We start from the raw sequence: 21,756 nt of genomic DNA on the forward strand, positions 1-21,756 counted from the left end.
GCTGGCATTTCAACAGTCTGAAATATTAAGCTCTGCAGGGTATGAAATTGCTCTGTACTTTGATGCGAGCTCATGCTCATTTTGAATCACAAGAGAAATTCATCTAAACCCGAGGATGGGAGGGGGAAATAAACCTTCCCGTGGCTGGGAATCAAACTGCAACCAACGAGATGGGAAGCCGGTACTTTACCCATTCAGACAAGAGGGGTGCCCCACCCTCACAAGGGTTTTTCATGGCTTTCCGCATCAGCAAGGTCACTAGATAACTTTCCCGTCCTAACTAGGTAAATCTGTTTCAGTTTTTACTTAAATTTACATTAAATCCCTCAGAGGATGTGGGCTGTGCTGTTTTCTTTACCAGCTAATCCTAATTGCCATAGGAACAGGATGCCACTGTTTAGCCACCAGTCTGACAAGAGGTTCCATTCATTCTGCAGGACAAGAGGAACTTGTCTGAATGGGGAAGGATAAACTTTGCTGAGGCTGTAAATATAACTGCATCCAGTGAGATGGGAAGCCAGCACTCTACTCATTCAGCCAAAAAGAGCATTACACAGCCAAGTGCTTTACACATCAGGCAGGTTATTACAATACATCTTCAGCACCTAGACATTAAGCCTAGAGTGTAGAGCATGTTAAATCAGGCTAACTCTATAGTGAATAACCAGTGGACTTGTATACACCACTCCTAAACGTTTAATATATCAATAGCATTATCATCATCATGACCATCACCACTGCCACCACTCAAAGTTTTACTTCAGACAGAGTGGGGACTATCTTTACCGAGCTGGACTAATTCACATTTGTACCCATAAGAAATACCTATTTCATGAAGGTGGTCTCTCCTTACATGGCTCAAGAGAATTTTGTGCACCTGTTTCTGAGAAGTAAACACACAATTTTCAGAGCTAGGAAAGTTATTACAAATAAGCAAAGCTACTGCAAAGCAAGCTTACATCAATCCATTTTCCAGCTCTAAAGTGCAGCATTTTAAAGATCATCCCCCTATGAACAGCCAAAGCCTTCAAAGTTGGACTTTTTAAATCAACATAGTTGGTTTTATATATGCCTTTTTTTCAAGACATTCCTATTTTGTGTTTTGGAGCCAGAATTTAAATACGTACTATATATATAAGGAAAGGCACATTACATTGAAATACAATAGACTGAAAGCTGGTTTGAAATACTGTTTGACAAGAAGATTACTGGTATTATATTCAACTGTTTTCATTAATATTCTACTCTTCATTCAGAACTGCAGCTTGCATGCCATGAGTTGATTTGAATTTTTAACTTTCAACAAAACACCTTCAATGTTATCATCATTAAAAGAATTGCTATATTAAATTCATAGACTTTTTAACTTAAAAAAAAGTATAATTTTTACACTGTATTGTGACTCATACTTGCACTACAAAGATGTCATCACCTCATGCATCAAGATTCCTTTAATGTGGAAGGGATAACAATTCACATGACTCCATGCACCATGCACTTGCTCCACTTAACAATTGCATAGCCATGATGTCAAGTATATTGCTATGAAAAAAATAATATGGATTTTTACATACTCAGATCTAAGGATTTTTACACTCAGATCTAAAAAAGACAGTTCAGTGGAGGTGGCAGATGAACAAAGTATGTATAAAGTACAGCAGAAAACATCAGTGATTGGCTGCATGAAATTAATGGATATATAAAAATGTGAATGTTTCTATCTTTTAATGGTGGGCTGTAGCTTCATTTGTTCATTACAAGAAACAATAAAATATGCAATCCTACTATAGTCTTCCAAATATGTCGAGGCCGGTCTGGCGTAGGCTCCCGCGGGTCCTTTCCTCCCCTCTGCTCTGCCACACAGTCCCAACACCTATCTCTTCCTCTCATATGTAAGCTATAGGTAACATATGAGAGGAAAAAAATAGGTGTTGGGACTGTGTGGCAGAGCAAAGGGGAGAAATGGACCCGCGGGAGCCAACACCAAAACGGACTCGACAATTTGGTTTCACTATAACACCTTCATAGAATAATATTATCATCATTTTCTCTTGGTACTAACATTCAATTAATACTGAGATGCTGATGCCATTATAGTTCTTCAGTAAAGCTATCAGTGACTGAGAACCCCTTTTCATTATAGAACACACATTATATGATCAAATGACACAAACTCTCCTCCCCCTCAACCTGTAAGATAGTGTACGTATACTCCAGTGGGGTGTTATACAACTGCAAATCAGAAATATCTTTGCAATTGAACATGAACACACATTCCCAGAAGTGAATGATATATAGATTTGTCAATACTTGGAGCCTAGCTGGCAAACACCTTTCTGCATGCTTGAGCTAACCTGAGACTTCCCCCTCCAAACACACACACACACACACACACACACACACACAACTTGGTAAATACAACTAGGTAAATACACACACACACGTCATGCCCCGGGAGCTTATTTTCTCTCTTTTTCTATTATCCTCTATTTCCCAACACGACCTCTGCGTGTATCGAAACACACGAGAAATTAATCAAGACAAGGAGAGGATATTCACCGGCTGCCTGGGATTGAACCCGCGACCAACGTGACGGGAGAGCCACTCCTTACCGAGTCGGCCAAAGAGGTACCCCACTGGCTAAGTGGGTTATGGGAGGCTCGTTCATCAGGCCGTCGCCGCACTACACACACACTGGAGGAGTGATGCTATCGTTGAAAATAGAATGGACAGTGGAGGGTGTCACCTATGGCAAAGGGGAAGCGGAGGTCTTGAGTGTGGGAATAAGACTGCAAAGGGGAGGATGCAGAAATATCGTGGTGGTGTATGTCCCTCCAAAAACCAATTCATGGACAGAAGAATTGTACAAGAAGAAGCTGGAAGATACATTGGATTGCCTAAGGAGATTGCTGAAGGAGAAGGAGAAGAGTCTGATAATGGGAGATTTTAATTGTAAGGAAGTGTCATGGGAAAAATGGTCAACGGAAGGAGGTGAAGCTTCATGGGGGGAACAAGGTTTTGAAATTGGTTATAGATAACGTCCTCACACAGTGGGTAGAGGAAAATACAAGATTCAGAGGAAAAGACGAGCCATCTAGATTGGACTTGATAATCACCAGGGAGCCAGATACCATAGAGAAGATGAACTATAAGAGCCCTATAGGAAAGAGAGATCACATACTTATTGAGTACATATTAAAAGAAGGAGGTAAAATAATCAGGAATGAGGACTACAGGAAAGAATGGTTTAAATTTAATATGGCAAATTTTGAACAACTTGGGAAACATTTTGAGGAAGCACAATGGGATGCTTTTTATGAGGCTGAAAGTGTGGAGGAAAAATGGGCTATCTTTCTATGGATTTACAACGGAGTGGAAAAGTGGGTACCAAGGATGAAAGTTGGCCAGAAATCAAGAGAAGAGTGGTACAATAGAAAGTGTGTAGATGCCAAGCAGGATAAGAAGGCATGGAACAAATGGAGAAAAAATAGGAGGATGGATCTATGGAATGAGTACAAAAGGAAGAGGAATGCTTATGTCAAAGTAACAAGAGAAGAAAAAAGGAATTTTGAGAAAAATATTGTAGATAAGTGCAAAGACCAGCCAAAACTGTTTGATAAGTTCATAAATGGAAAACTGAAAAATAGAGATGAGATTCAAAAAGTTAAAGTTAATGGTGAAACTTTTGATAGTATAAGTGAAATAGTACAAGTGATGAATAGTTGTTTCCAAACAGTGTTCACAAGGGAGAGTGAGTTTGAAGGTGTAGATGCAGTGCCGGGTCGGATATGGTGCACCCGGATAACTGAGGGTTTACTGTATAATCACAGATAAAAAGTATGGATTAAGAAAAGGGCACTCATGTGTGACAAACTTACTGAGCTTTTACTAAAGAATGACAGACATAATACAGGAGAGGGACGGATGGGTTGAGTGCGTGTACTTGGACCTGAAGGAGGCTTTTGACAAAGTTCCACATACAAGACTACTATGGAAGCTGGAGAATAAAGGAAGACTGAAAGGGAAAATGAAGAACAGAATGGAAAGTTACTTAAGGGGAAGAGAGATGAGAACAGTGGTAAAGGACACGAAATCGGAATGGAGAATTGTAGATAGTGGAGTGCCTCAAGGATCGGTATTGGGAACAATACTTTTCCTAGTATATATAAATGATATGCCAGAGAGAGTTAACAGTTATATGAGCCTGTTTGCAGATGATGCAAAACTGATGAGACATATAAGAAACAGTAAAGACTGTGAAATTCTGCAAGATGACCTGAATAAGATTTGGGAATGGAGTTTAAAATGGGAGATGTAATTCAATGTGAAGAAATGTCATGTAATGGAAATGGGAAAGAGTGAAGGGAGACCAAAATGGACATATAGAATGGGAGATAGAAAAATATTAAAGAAAGTTCAAGAAGAGAGAGATCTGGGAGTGACAATACAGGATAATATACAGCCTGAAAGTCATGTTAACCCCTTCAACATGAGGACGCGTATACTGCCTCCTTGCGTGCCCCATACCATATCCTAGGACGCGCATACTGCGTCGTGGCTCACTTTAGCCCATATATGAGTTATTTTATATCCATATTTATGCTTACATCTCAAAATTATCAATTAATTTATGTTTCTTTATGTGCACCATTTAATTCTGCATGTTTTCATATATAATACATGACTTACAGAAGACTTACAGAAGAGAAAATCAGTGAAGAACAAGGAGGCTTCAGGAAGGAAAGGGGATGTGTGGATCAGATATTTGCCTTCAGGATGGTAGTAGAAAAAATAATAGCAAAAGGAAAAACTATACGCTGCCTTCATGGATTTGGAAAAAACTTACGACAGAGTTGATTGGATTACATTGTGGGACGTTTTAAAGATTTATGGTGTGGGAGGAAAACTGCTTAGAGCAATAAAATCTTTCTATGAGGATGCATCTGCATGTGTCAAAATTACTGGAGAAACAAGTGAACATTTTGAGATAAAAGTGGGCTGAAGACAAGGGCGCGTCATGTCACCATGGTTATTCAATATTTATATGGATGGTGTTATTAGAGAAATTAAGGGCAAAGTTGGAGAAGTTGTAGTAAGACTGTTCGATGAGGGAAGGAAGTGGGTACTGAATAGGCGCACCTAACATTACCAAATGTGGGGTACAAACATGGCGGAGGGACTGTTTTTTGGGCGCCATTAAAGGTAATGGCTAAAGAGTAGCTTAGTCGGATATTTTTGTTTTTATTTATTAATGATCCACGAGACATCCTGGAGTTAAAGCAAAGTATGTGCTTATCTTTGTATTCATTCATACACACACTGGTAACATTTCTGTGGAGTCTGATTCACTTATTAGAGTGAAATTATATTGTGATGAACAGTCACAAATTCTTGCCACTAGTAAAAATGAAACTAGTAATTTAAGTTTTGCCACCATGAAATATACACAAATAGATAAATATGAAAGCTCACGAAGTCACAATAAGTGACATCACCTGCTTTGCGCAGTAAAAGTATGCTATTTTAGGTATCTGACACCCGCAATATGGCAGGCTGCTGCTGCCTCGGCCACAGATTATTGCCAGATTGTTGTACTCAGCCGCTTATATTTCCCGACTTCCTGCCCCCAAAACTGTCTTTTGGGCTCCAAAAACGAAACTGATTTATAGTTATTGTTAAAAGAGTAAGATCCTGATGTTTCTTGGCAATAGTTAGGCGTCAAAAACCGTTAAATACTCTGCTCTGAGTACGACAATCTGGCAACGGTGGCTATACATATTTTCATATTATTGTTCTGTTGTTTATTGAATGTTGTGTTCAAGAAAAAGAATACTCATAATTTTAGTTAGTTTTTGGTTATAAGGATTCTTTACGAAATACAAGTATAATGTTACCTTCTTTAACTTAGGAAACGTCCTGAATCCTGGATCGGCTATGGTATTGTTAGGTGCGCCTATTCAATACTGTTTGCTGATGACACGGTGCTTACTGCAGAAAACGAAAGTGACCTACAAAATTTGGTCAGTGTTTTTGATAGTGTCTGTAACAGGAGAAAGCTGAAAGTAAATGTCAACAAAAGTAAAGCGATGGTTTGTGAGCGAAGTAGAAGTGAGGTTGTAGATTTTGTATGCCCATATAGAGTGGGAATTAAATGTGAAAAAGAATGCAAAATAATTTTGAATGGTGAAGAAATGGAGGAGGTCAATGAGTTTAAGTACCTTGGATCAGTTATGTGTAATCATGGTGGTATGGAGGGAGAGATAAGAGAAAGGGCATTGCAAGGAAGAAGGGTGGTAGGGTCTTTGGGACAAATCATGAATGGCAGAAGTGTGAGCATGGAAGTAAAGAGAGATTTGAGAAATACAATAATAGTACCAACCCTCACATATGCAAGTGAAATGCGGGCCTGGAATGAAAGTCAGAGGTCTAGAGTGCAGGCAGTGGAAATGAGTTATTTGAGGAGTGCTTGTGGTGTGAGTAGAATGGATGGAATGAGTAATGAAAGTGTGTACGAGCATTTTGGAATGTGTCACAGGGGTGAAGGGAAGAAGTGTGGAGTGGTGGAAGAAGTGAAGCGACAGACTTTAAAGTGGTTTGGCCACACGGAGCGAATGGAGGAGAGTAAGATGACCAGAAGGGTGTATGTGAGTGAGATAGAGGGAGGGAATGCTAGAGGACGACCTCCAGTCAAATGGAGGGTTAGGGTGCAAGAGTACATTAGGGAGAGGGGGGAAAGATCTTTGAGAAACTCTGAGCAGGCAAGGAGGGAGTGTCTGGATAGAGAAAGTTGGAAGCTCTTCTGCCGTGGCCATCCCCTGGTGGGAGCTCCTAGGAGCAGGCGTTGATGAAATGATGAATGATGATGATGATGATTACGTTGAGTTTATGGCTGAAAACTTGTTATATTCAATAGCAACATTTGAAATTTGCCGCGTGTGGCGATCCTGGATACGGCGTGGGGCACTGTTTTGGCCCGGCTGTAGTGAAGGGGTTAATAGGATATTTGGTGATACGTATAAAATGGCAAGAAATATAGGATTAGGATTCCACTACATGGATAAGGATATGATGAAAAAGCTAATAACCAGTGTGGTCCCCCCATAAGAAGAAACACACACAAAAAATAGAAAGAATACAAAGGATGGCAACAAAAATGGTTCTAGAACTTGAGGTATTGACAAATGAAGAAAGGTTAAAGGAAATGGACCTGCCAACACTAGAAAAAAGAAGAGAAATGGGAGAGCTAATACAAATTTATAAATTAGTGATTAAAATGGAAGAAGTAGATAATGAGGAGTTACTACTAAGAGAAGGAATAAGCACCAGGAACACAAGAGGACACAGTAATAAATTGAGGAAGGGGAGATGCTCGAGAAACATAAAGATGTATAGCTTCCCGCAAAGAAAGATAGAGGTTTGGAACAGACTAAGTGAGGATGTAGTATCGGCAAAGAGTGTGCAAAACTTTAAGGAAAAGTTGGACAAATACAGATACAGAGACAGGACCACAGGAGTGTAAGCCCAGGCCCTGTAAAACTACAACTAGGTAAATACAACTAGGTAAATACACACACACACACACACACACACACACCTCTCTCTCTCTTGCTCCTGCAACAGATTCGTGTGACTAATTGCCTTCATTATCTCTTAGACAAATCAGCAAACGTGTCGTTGGGATTGGGGCTCTGAACCCTCACAACCAGCCGGGGACACCCATCTCATGCCGGGAGTTTGCTGTCATCAGACCTCCACATTCAAACCTTCAGTTGGAGATGACCCTGACTTGGCTGTGGCTGCCCATCATCTCATCTGTGCATGCTCCGAACATGTTCTGAGCCTTGATGTTGTCAGGCTTTTGTGATGTCTCTTTGTTACAATTTAGTGACAACTTATTACTATCCATAGGTAGCTTATGTACAGCAGACAAGTTTGAAAATCTGATATTTGACCCATTTTCAAACTAGCCAAAGTAGCAAGCCTATTGAAACCTATTTATGAATAGTAAATTATCGTTCCTAAATTAGTGTGAATGAGACAAGTGACGAGAGGTGGTCAACAATAAGATTCAGCTCATGATTAGGATAAGCAAATTATGCAATGACATGCAGCTGTGGCCAAGCCAAGACCATCTTTAACTGAAGGCCTGGGAATTCAGTCATATGACATCAGTGTGAGGCAGTCTTTGTATAGTCTTCAATCAGTTGTCTTGAAATGTTGAAAGTGAATAATCACATGGCTCTGTTGCACCTCTACTTTTGTCAATGATGTAGTTGCTGTTTGGTGTTGATTGAGAGACTTATAACAAATGCAGAGGTGCAACAGATTTACATGACTCATTACTTTCACTGTATAGTCTAGTGATCACAGACTGAGTGGAGACCACCTCACATGGTGGCATCATCGTCACTCAACACCCAGAACTTTAGCTAAACCTTTGCCAGGCTCCTGCCACCTAATCATTTCCTGAACACTTAAATTTACAACACTTGCCTACTTTTATTTTTTTGCATTCATGTGAATCAGTCTCTGTACCTTTCACTCTGTATGGGTTCCTGAACATTTAGAGAGAAAAGAGAGGACCCTTATTATGATCAAGGTAAAGATAACACCTGAGTCCTTTACTGGAAAGGCTACAGGCAAGCATGGCTGCTGCCTGTTATTGGCTGTGGTGTCAAGTTGCCTCAGCCACCAGTCTCAGATACCCACCTCACTCTAGCATGTTTTATAATTTGTTATTATACATTATGTATGTTTACTCAAGATTTTAGGTGTTCTCAGTATTTTTTTATTTTTTATTGGCAAAAGGGTTCATGGATAGGAGTGCAACAAATTACTCTTTCCCATAAGATCAATGATAAAACTTTCACAGATTCAGGTTTCATGCACTTTTTTATAACACCAATAAAGTGGATGTTGTATAATGGATGACACAAAATTATGGCAGCCAACCCTTCTCCCTTGTATTTCACTTTAAAAAACACCAATTTTCCTGCCTACATCAGAGCAACTACATTCCTTCACATGTGCTTCCTTTGTTTATGTCAGTCTATAAATGAAAATTGCCCTGCAGAGCAAGAAGCCAGCATGCAAGTTTTCTGAAAGCAGTGTGGCAGCTGTGCCTCACATACCAGTGGAGACTTGCTGTGACTGAAGGTTTTGAAGAAGATTCCGCATGGACCACAAGGCTTAAATATAAAAAAATACTTTTGTGACTAAAACTCATTGTAAAACAAGCTACAAACTCATACCGTTTGTGCAAAAGCAACAATTAGGTAATTATAGCCTATAAGATGTCAAAAGAGGAAATGGGAAAGACTTATGCTCAGCGGTCTAAATTTTTTCACTCTAAAGATTTAGGGAGTTGTCACTTGAAGCAGCATACAATCCACATTGGTGAAAAAAACAATATCATAAAACACAAAATGTACTGAATAACTTTTCAAAAGCCTTGCATTATAAACACATAAAGAGAAAACATCCTCACCACTGACAACAATCCCATTACTACTCCCACACTCATACTTCAACCATTCCCAATAACATCTCAAACTCTTCCCTCGCTTTCTTCACTATGGTAATCAGGATCAAGGCGTCTATAACCCCAAGCAGCAACATCTAGAGGTCATGAAAACAGTATCTCCTGAAATATGACACGCTACAGTCTTTGAGTTTCCTGGAGACAGGAACTACATTCCACTATTAACCCGGTAGCAGCGGGAATCATGTTTTTTAATGGTCCCTCTCAGCAAGAAAAATGAGAAAAAAATCATCCCTCACACAAACCATTTTGTAATATATATCAAAGCATTTGTGATCAGATTATGTATCGTCTATTTTGGGGGGTTTATATCATGGCACAAATTTGGCCTGTCGCTGCTACACGGTAAAGCCACAAATTTGGCCCGTCGCTGCTTCCAGGTTAATAATAAGCAATGTTACTTGAATGAACTGCATATTAGGTATTTCTGTAACATATTTGAGACTGTTTGTGAGTGGGTCATGCACTGATTATATACATACTGTTCAATTTTAGCTTATAAGCAAATGGTCGGGGATACTCATGCTACAATGTTTGCTAACTTCTCCAAAGATATTTCAGCCGATCTATGACTTATCTCTGACATCTCCTAAGATATTTCAGCCAATCCATGACTTATTTTTGTCATCTGGACATTATATCAAAGGTATTCCTGTTTTATTCTGTTGCTGTAAGTGTATGTGTAAAAATGTGATTATGGTTACTGGAAGGGAGACAATACTGGTTTGCAAGCAACTGACAACCTCTCTACAAGACGTTATGGTGCTTGTCTTCAATTGCTTCCACCACTTGAAACAATAATGATCTATCTCTAAGCAACAAGAAACAACTGAAATATTATATATTATGCACAATGAAATCACTTTGATAAAAATTTTGCTCTTTGATCCACAAGGCTTGCAATAGTCTTAAAAGAAGGCTGAAAATTTTGTCTTTTCAGAACCATATTTCCTTGCAATATGACAGTAACATTTGTTTTTGTCATAAAAAATTGATGATAAAAGCAGGATACATAATTTTGATATTTAGCCCTATTAAAAAATATGAGTAACCAATGAGATATATAGAATTATTCACTGTCAAATTAGTACCACCATGGAGCAGTGGTTAGTGTGCTTAGCAACAAATTTGTGGGCCTGGGCAGTTGGCATGCAGCCCACCTAGCTGTTCATCCTTCCTTTCTGGATAGTCAATAAATGGATACCTGGGGAAAACCTGAGGAAAACCTGAGGAAAACCTGGGGAAGGTAAACTGTGGTAACCCGGATTTTACACCGACCCTGTGTTGAGTTAATGGTTTCTCTCCACCAAGCGTAGCTGTAGCGTGTGCTCCCAATTTTATCTTGCCTTGTCAAGTGCTGTAAAATTTTTGGTCTACATGTCTGATACCATGAGTATGAAGTGCTCACCTAGATGCCTGCGACTTACTAAGGCTGCTTCCCATTTACATCATCTTAGTTTTCCATTTACCAGAAGATACTTGGAAGGCAGTGGTTGCAGTTTATGACCTTGATATAAATTCTAATTTCAATTAGCTGAGAGGGACTTACACCTGCATTCCTTGAAGCACAGAATGACTCAACAGCACTTTTTAAAGTGTCGTGGTGTCTTAGCTTTTCCTGGCATGCCCAGAGGAAAGACCAACATCATGGAAAATTCCATTCCACTCACATGATGTAGAAGCAGATTGTAAAGCACATCATCACAGACATGACTGAGCTGGACATTATTACACTTTCCGCCTCCCCTCGGAATTTCCCTCTTTTCGCAGACTCTAAGTCAGATGGAATATTCTGCCCCATTGGGAATTTCTAGGAATTCCTTAAGGTGATACTCCAGAGCTTGGGTAAAAAAAAATCGACTTTACAAAAACCTGATAGAAGTCTTCTTTAACCATATAGAAATCCAGTAACACACTGCAAATGCCCGAAAAAAAATTACAGGGGCTGATGATGGCACTAAAGCTCCATGGGTGTAAGCAGAATCACGATCCACTCCTGTAAAGTAAACTCTGTTACGCTTCCTTATGGGTTATTATCATGCGTTTTCATCTCTGATTTCATTTGAAATACACAGAGCATGCATATGGCAAGTCAGAGACAGAGAGAGAAAGGAGATAGCCAAGCGGGGACAAATCCCCTTTCCAATGGAATGGCATTCCTGATGACACCCAGCAGTTAGGTGTACTTGAACACTCCGGCAAAGGTGCAAGGGCGTGGACCTAAGTCAAAGCTTTGGTTGCGCACATCAGGAGAGTATTTTTTTTTTCCAAGTTGGTTAACCATTCTTGCTGTGCATTATCACATTGAGGTGGCCAATAACCTCCACCAAAATCATGGATTTGAGACCAAGGATATGGGAGATATGATTGCACAAAACTTTGAATGTCCGTATCTCGAAACTATGTTTTTTGTAACTCCAAAAATTGCCAAGAAGCCACCGTTACTCATCTTAACTTGAAATCTTGGCAACATGTTGGTGATATGGCAGTGAATGAATGGTCATCCTCGGAATTTCCAGTTTGTGAAAAACAAAAGAAATATGAAGGCAAAAAGCGCAGGAAGTGGGCGAAATTCTGGTGCCGTGGCATCATGATGAAAAGATGGAACGACATTATTTAACGAAAATGCGGTTTGGAAAAACTGCGGGTGATTGTGGATTTATATTTCCTTAAACTATTTACAGCCCATTATTGAAATAGCTCAAGCTAATAATGTAGCTGTTACAAGCCTTAGAGTAATGGTAACAATGAATGACGTCACACATCATGACGTAATGATGTAGAACGTTCAGTCATACGAAAGAAGGAGAACGTTACTAAGTATGTAACTGTATCGTTTCAGCCTAAAATTCGCGATACTTTATTTTTTCCTTATTTTTTCCTTTTTACCGGAGTATCACCTTGAGCTCACAGTGCAGGACCACCACTCCATTCCTGTCCTTCAGGACCTCCTCCACTTCCTGGAAGTGGATTATGAAGTTTTTTCTAACTCTGACATCATACCAAGCTACCTTCATGTTCCAGGAGATGAGGAATCTCAAGAAACCTGAGAACCTGAGAACACTTTCTGCTGTAGAAGGAAGACAACAAATAGCCACACAAGAATCCACTGATTCCCAATGAGCTATTTTTTTAATGTACTGAAGAAAATACAAGTGTATTCCTGACAACTTTGTAGTGTCACTCCATGAAAATGTAAAATCTTAGGGTCAAGGTAAAATCTGATTTTTCAGATGTGTTTCCAGAATTGAAGTTTCCCCAACCCTGGGAAGTAGTCATGTTCAATCTCCACAGAAGTAACAAGTCATGAACATCCTTAAATACGTAAACTATAGCAGACTTGTACTATATAGAGAACATGACAACTGTTACTTGTTACTTAACATAGTCATGCAATACTGAATGGTTTTGGCTTATTCAAAGAATAAGAAATTCAGAAATCTTTCATACAAATGAGGGATGATATATGAAATATCTGTGATGGCATGACTAATAAAACAAATAAAATGCTTCATTTTCTAGTAATTTTTTGTATTCCTTTGTGGTGTCTCAGAACTAAGGAATGACCCTTCCTCAAAATAATGAGGACTGACAAAAACAAATGGAGTGATTCACTAATGCAAGCCCAGCAGATCATATGAAACTTGTCTGTGTTTTTTAATTATAATTTTCAGAATAGTAAATTCTCTAGCAAGGTAGATCCAAGCCACTTTTGTTGCAGAAATCTAAGTAATTAAAAAACATATCCATTTGGGCACATCTTTGTGTACTACCAAGTTTTCAAAGAGGTCAGGTCCCCCAAAATGAGAGCCAATCCTGACAGCAATCCAGCAACATCATATCAACACAAGCTTGAGCTGGAGTTTTACTGTAAATCAATACAGAAAGGCTTGCCTTGGAGGTAGGTAGGAATACCTGATGACAATGCCAGTAAAAACATCTATAACCAAGTTAATATTACAACTTGTTAAAAAAATTCTTATATATATGTTGAAGGTTAGAGTATTACAACTGAGCTTAGCCTTACCTTCCTCCTCCTCGGTGTCAGAGTCACTCTCAGGGGCAGGAGGCAAGGGAGAGTCCACTAACTTGAGGTCATACTTCCCCTCCTTGCCCATGCGGTAGGAGTTGGTTGAGCTGTTGTCCCAGTGAACACGAATCCAGCCATCTTCCCCAAGCTCCCCAATGACTGTTCCTTCACCTGGTGCTGGGCCATCCTGGTCACCCCACTTCCAGTCTATCCCTCGCACTACCCTTGTGCCAACCTATCAAGAAAAAAAGAAAAATCACTGGCAGGAAACAGTAAGACCAATCTCAAATCACTGAAAGTTTGTCATCTTCATCATCCCAATCACTGACTTACTATTTTTTGATACATATAGCTATGAGATTTGAAAATTTGGTTATCTATCCTGAAATAAATGCATGATAGTGCAGACTAAACAGTTCTGGAACAAATACTAGGCTATGTTCATCACATGGCATTATATTTGCTGAGTGTAGCATCCCTGGAATGCCAACCCACCTACAGTATATAGAAGACAAACCTTCATGAGAGCTGCTAACTCTGGTCCTGAGAGAGGCGGGGGAGGGATGCGAGGCTTCTTCGCTGCCTCCTCAAATATAGCTACCAGCTCTTCCTTCTCTTCACTCCTCCCGTTTGCAGGCATTGATGGGCCTGAAGATGGAGGTTCAGTTCAGATTACACAAACATCTTTTCCTTCTCTTCTGCAAGACTGACCCTAAAATTTCTGTTTCAACTAGTCCTCAGTAAAAAAACTTGCTACTTCATTGTCTGATACCTTCATTAAAATAAACAAGTTTGTCAATAAGACATGAGCTCTGAATGCCATGTTTTAAATGGAAAATGAAAACCAATTTGAAAATTCAATTTTTTACAATCCTTCAATCTTTCAATCATGGATAGTGGGGAATGCTATACCATGGTCTAGATTGCAACTCACCAATGAGTCTAAGAAGTGTCTGCACAAGAGCCAGCAGTCCACCAGACACCAGGAGACTGAGGTCGGCCCCACTGTGGGTTCGAGTACACAAACACACCATACCCAGGATGAACCTAAAGAGAAAAACAGTTCTTTTAGGTGACTTGTTATCTAATCTCTTAGAACATAAGAAGAACATAAGAACGCAGGAGTCTGCAAGAGGCCGGTAGGCCTGTACGAGGCAGCTCCTTTGACCCTAAGCTCCCGTGTATCTAACCCCACCTAATATCGCTGTCCATGAATTTATCTAGTCTATTTTTGAATGTGACAATTGTATTGGCACTCACCACATGACTGCTAAGCCTATTCCACTCATCCACCACCCTGTTAGTAAACCAATTTTTGCCTATGTCCCTGTTGAATCTGAATTAATCCAGTTTAAACCCGTTACTTCGTATCCTACCCGGTTCTCTTACCAACAAAACCTTATGAATGTCTCCCTTATTAAAGCCCTTCATCCATTTATAAACCTCGATCATGTCTCCACGCACCCTTCGCCTTTCTAGAGAATGCAAGTTTAACTGTTTGAGTCTTTCCTCGTATGGCAAGTTTCTCAACCCCTGAATCATCTTAGTCATCCTCCTCTGCACCGATTCTAACATTTTGATATCCATTCTATAGTAGGGTGACCAGAACTGAACTGCATAGTCAAGATGAGGTCTAACTAATGCTAAATATAGTTTGAGGAAGACTTCGGGGCTTCTGTTGCTTACGCTCCTTGAAATAAATCCCAGTACCCTATTAGCTCGATTTCTAGCTTGAATGCATTGTGCCCTTGGACGGAGATCAGAGCTCACTAAGACCCCTAAATCCCTCTTGCACCCAGACCTACTTATGAGAGTGTCATTTAAGCAATAGTTATGTGAGGGGTTGTTCCTACCTACACTCAGAATACTGCACTTCCCTACATTGAACTCCATCTGCCATTTATCCGCCCAGTCATATAATCTGTTGAGTTCACCTTGGAGAATACTCGCGTCCTGATCCGACTCAATTACTCTACCGATCTTGGTATCATCTGCAAATTTACTAACATCACTACTAATTCCTGTGTCTAAGTCATTGATATAAATAATAAACAAAAGTGGACCTAATACCGAACCTTGTGGGACCCCACTCGTAACACATCCCCAGTCAGATCTTTTACCATTGATTTGCACTCTTTGCTTCCTATTGCTAAGCCACGCCTTGACCCAGTTCAAAACTTTACCCTCTACTCCGTGAGCCTGTAATTTAAGCAACAGTCGTTGGTGAGGAACTTTGTCAAACGCTTTACTAAAATCAAGATAAATTACATCATGATTTTCATCTCTGTCAACCGCCTCAAATACTTTATTGTAGAAGGACAAGAGATTGGTGAGGCATGACCTACCTTTTGTGAACCCATGCTGCGAGTCGTGAATTAAGCTATGTTTCTCTAAATGCTCCCGAATGTTCCTGGCTATTATGGACTCCAGCATCTTCCCTATAACCGATGTTAAGCTAATTGGGCGATAGTTCGAAGCAACTGACCTGTCCCCCTTTTTAAAAATCGGCGTCACATTAGCTACTTTCCATAGGCTCGGCACATAGCCAGTATTTACCGACATCTTAAAGATGTCGGTTAGTGGGTCACTGATTATATCACCTAACTCCTTAAATACCCTCGGAAATATCCCGTCAGGACCTGGCAACTTGTTCTTCTTAAGCTTATCTATCTCATCCTGAACTACTTGCCTGGTAATGATTATATCCCTCAATTTATCGCCATCCCCGCCCTCGTACACCTGAACTCTTTCCGGTATAGTCGTTCGATCCTCCTATGTGAATACTGAAAGGAAGTAGTCGTTCAACAATGTGCTCATATTTTCAAAATTTTCTACTAGCTCCCCTGTGTTTGTTTTCAGCGGTCCAATTTTCTCCCGTGTTTTTGTTCTATACATCTGAAAGAAGCCCTTAGGATTACTTTTCGCCTCATTTGCTACTTTGATCTCATAGTTCTTTTTTGCTATCCTGGTGTTTTTCTTAACTAATCTAGATAGTTCGACGTACCGGCCCCTGAGATGTGTTTCCCCATTCTTTATTTTCTGATAAATTCCCTTCTTTAACCCAATCTCGTGTTTTAGTCCACGAGTCATCCACTTAGGATCATTGTTTTCTTTTCTAAGTGTTCGCTGTGGTATATGCTGTTCTTGCCCCTCTACTATTATTCTAACTAAATTATTGTAAGACATTTCTACCTGGTTCTCCTGGCTCTCCAATCCGCAGTTCTGGCCCTCATGAATCCCTAAATTATCCCAGTTTACCCCTTCAAGATGTCTTCGAAGCCTCTCGTAGTTTGCTCTTCTAAAATCTGGCACTAACACTGGGTTTGGTTAGCGGGTTACCGCCCAGTCTAAGCTAAAAGGAACCGTTCTGTGATCACTATTTCCTAACTCTCCGCCCACCTCCACCTCACGTAGCAAGTTCCCATTATTGGTTAGGACTAAGTCTAATATGTTATCTCCTCTGGTAGGCTCAGTAACTACCTGCTTAAGGAAATTATCTTGTATAACTTCAAGAAAGTCCTCGGCTTCCAGGTCACCCACTAGATCTTCCCAGTCTATATTCCTATAATTAAAGTCCCCCATTATGCAGACATTTCTACATTTCTTGTCAAACCAGTCTTGAAATTTTAAATCTCATTAAGTCATTTCACTTTGAAGTGGTGAAAATGCCTTTTAAAATACAAAGGCTGAGGGAAAAGATTACAAAAAAAAGTGTAAATTGATAGATAAAATAAACAGTAATATTTATAGTATATTTATAATCACTATCAGCCTGAATCATTCCACTGCAGGACAGGCCTCTCCCTACATTCCCATTTGTTTCTTTTAAGCCTCTAGTTTCCAGTCTCAATGCAAGCATTCCTTTTACTTTAAAAATTCAATACAGTATCCAGTGCACAGCCTTTTCTTGCCTCTTTTTACATCAGTTATTTTCCAGTCTGTAACCTGTCTTCTCACCTACATACAAGTCCTGATTATTGCCTTTTCTTGATTTTAACTGCTTTCATTGTATCTACTTTTGTTTGTTCTTTTATTCATGAGCAGTTTTTGTTTCCTTTACTGTGATTCCTTGTGTTGATCTCTCCTTCCCTCTCATAAATTCTCAATTTGCTTTCTGTAGACTTGTTCAGTGTTTTTGTCTCTGATCCAGAGCTCATGACAGAAAGAATGCACTTTTTAAAATTGTACTTTAGGCAAAAAACTAGAGACTCAAAATAACACTTTGCTTTCCAAAGGCACTCAGTCCAGTTTTATATTTTTTTATTTCCAGTTTGAGTGAGGGATTAGTTTACAGCAAAGTCACGAATCTCGATCAATCTCATCTCGATATTTCGCATCTCAACTGCACCATCAAGAACCCACGAGTCACATATCTCTATCAAATTACACGAATCTCGATTGCTGATTTTTTCGATTGCTCTTCCACCTTTTGAAAAAGAAGAGATGGAAGAAAAGAAAGAAGTCTTATATAACATGTGGAAAATAAGAATTAGCAAACTGAAAAGCTTAAACCCATGATAAACACAGCCACACGCACACCGCCAAGATGACGGACGGACACAGCTGAACTCCTGACGCGTCTTCATACTATCACAAAGCTGCGCGGGAACTAAACCCTAGACGTGGAAATTAAGGTGGGAGCCGTGCTAGGTGGTTAACGTGCTGTTCCGAAGTATTGAAGACTGAGAACAGTGAATAACACTGAATAATGAGTGAGGAGAAGGCGGGGGCGACGGCAACGTTGCCACCGCCGGGTTTGTTTACACCGGTAAGCAGGGGAGCCAGGACAAGGAACAATGATTTTGAAGGTTTCTCAGAAGACGTGGAGAGGCACAGAGACCGAGACATTATGTTGAGAAGGAGACTTATTGACTTGGAAAGGGAGATGAAGGAAATGAAGGACAGAATGGGGACGTTGGAGAGAGAGGTTGACGTCCTAGAGACGGAGAAAAATGTATGGAAAAATGCATACAATGACCTGCACAAGCAGGTAACGTTGAATGAGAAGAAGACAGAGGATACAGAGGTTAAAGTCAAGGAATTAAAGGAAACGCATAAGGTCTGGAAGGAGGAACAAGAAAAGGAGAATGTTAGCTTTAAAAAAATTGTGGAGGAGCAAGTTAAGGCTAAGGATGAACCTATAACTGAAAAGGTGATCAAGGTGATAAAAGAAAAACCAGAACTAGTGAGGGACACGGCTGAAAAAAAGAAGTCTGTAGTAGTGGTGGGCATTAATGAAGAGCACATGCCGATCATACATACAAGGGAAAAGAAAGGAAGGAAGGCAGTGGAGCAAGCAACTGAGGCAATTCAGGAAGAAGGTCATGAGCTGGTAGGGGAGATCAAAGAAGTATTCAGGCTTGGAAAGTATGAAGAAGGAGCCCAATGACCAGTTAAAATTAGATTTAGGTCTCAAGCTGCTGCAGAAGAAGTGGTGGGAAAATCATGGAAGTTAGCAAGAACAGAGACCTACAAAAAAGTCTGGGTAAGAAAGGACAGAAGTGTGGAGGAAAGGAACACGATAAGAGAATTGAAGAATCAAGCTAATGAAAAGAATGAAGCAAGGACTTAAAGAAGGCGTTTGATAAAGTACCACACAAGCGATTAAAATGGAAACTTAATCATGTTGGAGGTCTGGGTGGTTCAATATTGGATTGGATTATGGACTTTTTGACGAAGAGAGAAATGAGAACAGTAATTAGGAATAACAAATTAAGCTGGATGGAAGTGACTAGTGGAGTCCCCCAAGGATCGGTGTAGGCTCCGATTATGTTTGTAATATATATTAATGACATGACAGAAGGGGTGACAAGCTATATGAATATGTTTGCTGATGATGCTAAAATAATGAGGAGGGTGGCTAATGAAGATGACTGTGTAGCCCTGAGCCAAGATCTCGATAGAATAAGCGAATGGTCACGCAAATGGGAAATGACATTCGATACAGAGAAGTGTAGCGTGATGGAGTTTGGTAAGAGCAGTAGACGAATATCGGGGAACTACTCTCTGAGTAAAGAAAGAATTATGAAAAAAACTGAAGAAAAAGATCTTAGAGTGATCATAACAGACAAGTTATCCTTTGGAAAACATATAAACCGGATAACTGGGGAAACATACAATATTCTTGGAAACAAAAAAGCAGCTTTTACATATTTAGATGAAGAAACGGTGAAGAAACTAATAATATTAATGATACGTCCAAGACTGGAATATGCAGCATTAGTGTGGTCACCTAGATTGAAGAAAGAAATTAAAAAGTTGGAAAGAATACAAAGAGCAGCGACTAAATTACCGGAAACTCTGAGAGAACATACTTATGAAGAAAGACTGGAGAAATTGGGACTAACAACACTGGAGAGCAGAAGAGAGAGAGGGGACCTAATAGCATTGTACAGGATACAAGAGGGATTGTTGAAATTGGACAGGGAAGACCTAGTGGAACGTGACAGAAGTGTGACAGGAAGCAATGGTAAGAAATTGAAGAAGAGCGACTGTAGGCGAGACATCAAGAAAAACAGTTTTCCATACAGAAGCATAACAACATGGAACAGACTTGAAGAGGAGACTGTGTGTGCAAAAACGATTCATGAATTTAAAGCCAAACTGGATAATAAGCGTTATGGAGACGGGACAGCACGAGCCTAGTACAGCTCTTTTCCTGTATTTCACAACTAGGTAGATATAACTAGGTAAATACACACACACACAGAGCAGAAGCTAGACATGATTGAAACTAATAAGGGATTAAGTGTGATGTATACAAATGTAGACGGGATAATATCTAGTAAACTGGAATTACAAGACTACCTACAGGAAAAAGAGCTCAAGATTGTATGCTTAACAGAAACTAAACTGAATGAGGTCATCCAAATAGTGTTTGATAATAACTACAGTGTATGGAGGAAAGATAGAAACAGCAAAGGTGGTGGAGGAGCGATGATAATGACGAGGAAGGAGTTATTAGTAAAATCAGTAGTATATGGAGAAGGAAAGGCAGAAATAGTGAGTGTAAATGTGGACAACAAAAACAGAGAAAGGATGACGATTTTAGCAACTTATGTACCACCATGGACTAACTCATGGAGTAAAGAAGAATAAGAGACCATGATTGAAGATACCATCCAGAGTTTAAGTAGAATACTCAAGGCAAACAAAAGAGTCCTATTAGTTGGTGACTTTAATTGTAAGGAGGGAAATTGGGAGATGTCTGAAAGTGGAGGTAGTGAAACGGCATGGGGAGAAAGGTTTTTAAGATTGACGATGGAAAAGTTGATGACGTAATGGGTGAAGGAAAACACAAGATATAGAAGTGAAGACGAACCGGCGAGACTGGACCTGGCGTTAACAAAGGGAATGTACTTGACGAATGAATTAAGGTATGGATGCCCCCTGGGTAAGAGTGACCACATGATAATAGAGATGGAAACAGAGGGGGAAGGAAGTGAAGGGGATGAATCATAAAAAAAGAAACAGGTTAAACTATAGGAAGGCAGACGTGGAAAATCTCGGTAAATACTATAGAGAGCTGGACTGGGATGAGTTGAAGAGAACAAGTGAAGTGCAAGAAAAGTATGACATTTTCATGGAGGCGTATAAATCAGGAGTTATGAAATTTGTACCAGAATACAAACCCAAGGAAAAAAGGACTGGTTTAATGCAAAATGTGCTAAGGCAAAAGAAAAAAAAGACAAAGCGTGGAAAAGATTGAAAAGAAATAAAAACCAAAGGAATAAAGAAGATTATAAGGTAGCGAGGAATGAATATGTGAAAAAAAGGAGAGAAGAAAAAAATGGATATGAAAAGGATATTGTAGAAAAGTGCAAGGAACAACCTAAACTGTTTTATATATTCATAAATGGAAAGATCAAACCAAGGGAAACAATAGAAAGACTGAGAGATGGGAATGTGATAATTGAAGATCCCAAGACATGACTGAGCTACTAAACAAAAAGTTCCAGCAAGTTTTTACAAAAGAATCAAAATTCAACGAACCACAAGAAAACAGGATAGATGCTCATATGGAAGAAGTCACAGTAAATAAAGAGGAGATATATAAACCTTATCGGTGATAACCAATATTCGTTAACTGGAGACATAAATATAGGTGATAACCGATAACCGATACCCGATATAAATCCACAATTCCGATACTAGCTACCGATAAGTCCGATAGGCAAAAACGATA

The 21,756-nt window shown here is 39.6% G+C and overlaps 1 protein-coding gene across 2 annotated transcripts in view; it reads right to left on the bottom strand.

Annotated features, from left to right (window-relative positions):
• The window catches only part of LOC127001164 (E3 ubiquitin-protein ligase HERC2-like), a gene marked incomplete at its 5' end in the record, with an annotated part of 186,835 nt that overhangs the window by 109,610 nt on the left and 55,469 nt on the right, over positions 1 to 21,756 (bottom strand). Inside the window, 4 exon segments of one of the 2 annotated variants that reach the window (XM_050865378.1) lie at positions 9,132 to 9,188; positions 13,569 to 13,806; positions 14,089 to 14,219; positions 14,506 to 14,618. In XM_050865378.1, the coding sequence (XP_050721335.1) occupies positions 9,132 to 9,188; positions 13,569 to 13,806; positions 14,089 to 14,219; positions 14,506 to 14,618 (539 nt within the window). 2 annotated transcript variants of the gene reach the window in all.

The sequence above is a fragment of the Eriocheir sinensis genome, chromosome 20 (assembly GCF_024679095.1).
Source record: "Eriocheir sinensis breed Jianghai 21 chromosome 20, ASM2467909v1, whole genome shotgun sequence".
In the NCBI taxonomy this organism is placed as follows: Eukaryota; Metazoa; Arthropoda; class Malacostraca; order Decapoda; family Varunidae; genus Eriocheir; species Eriocheir sinensis.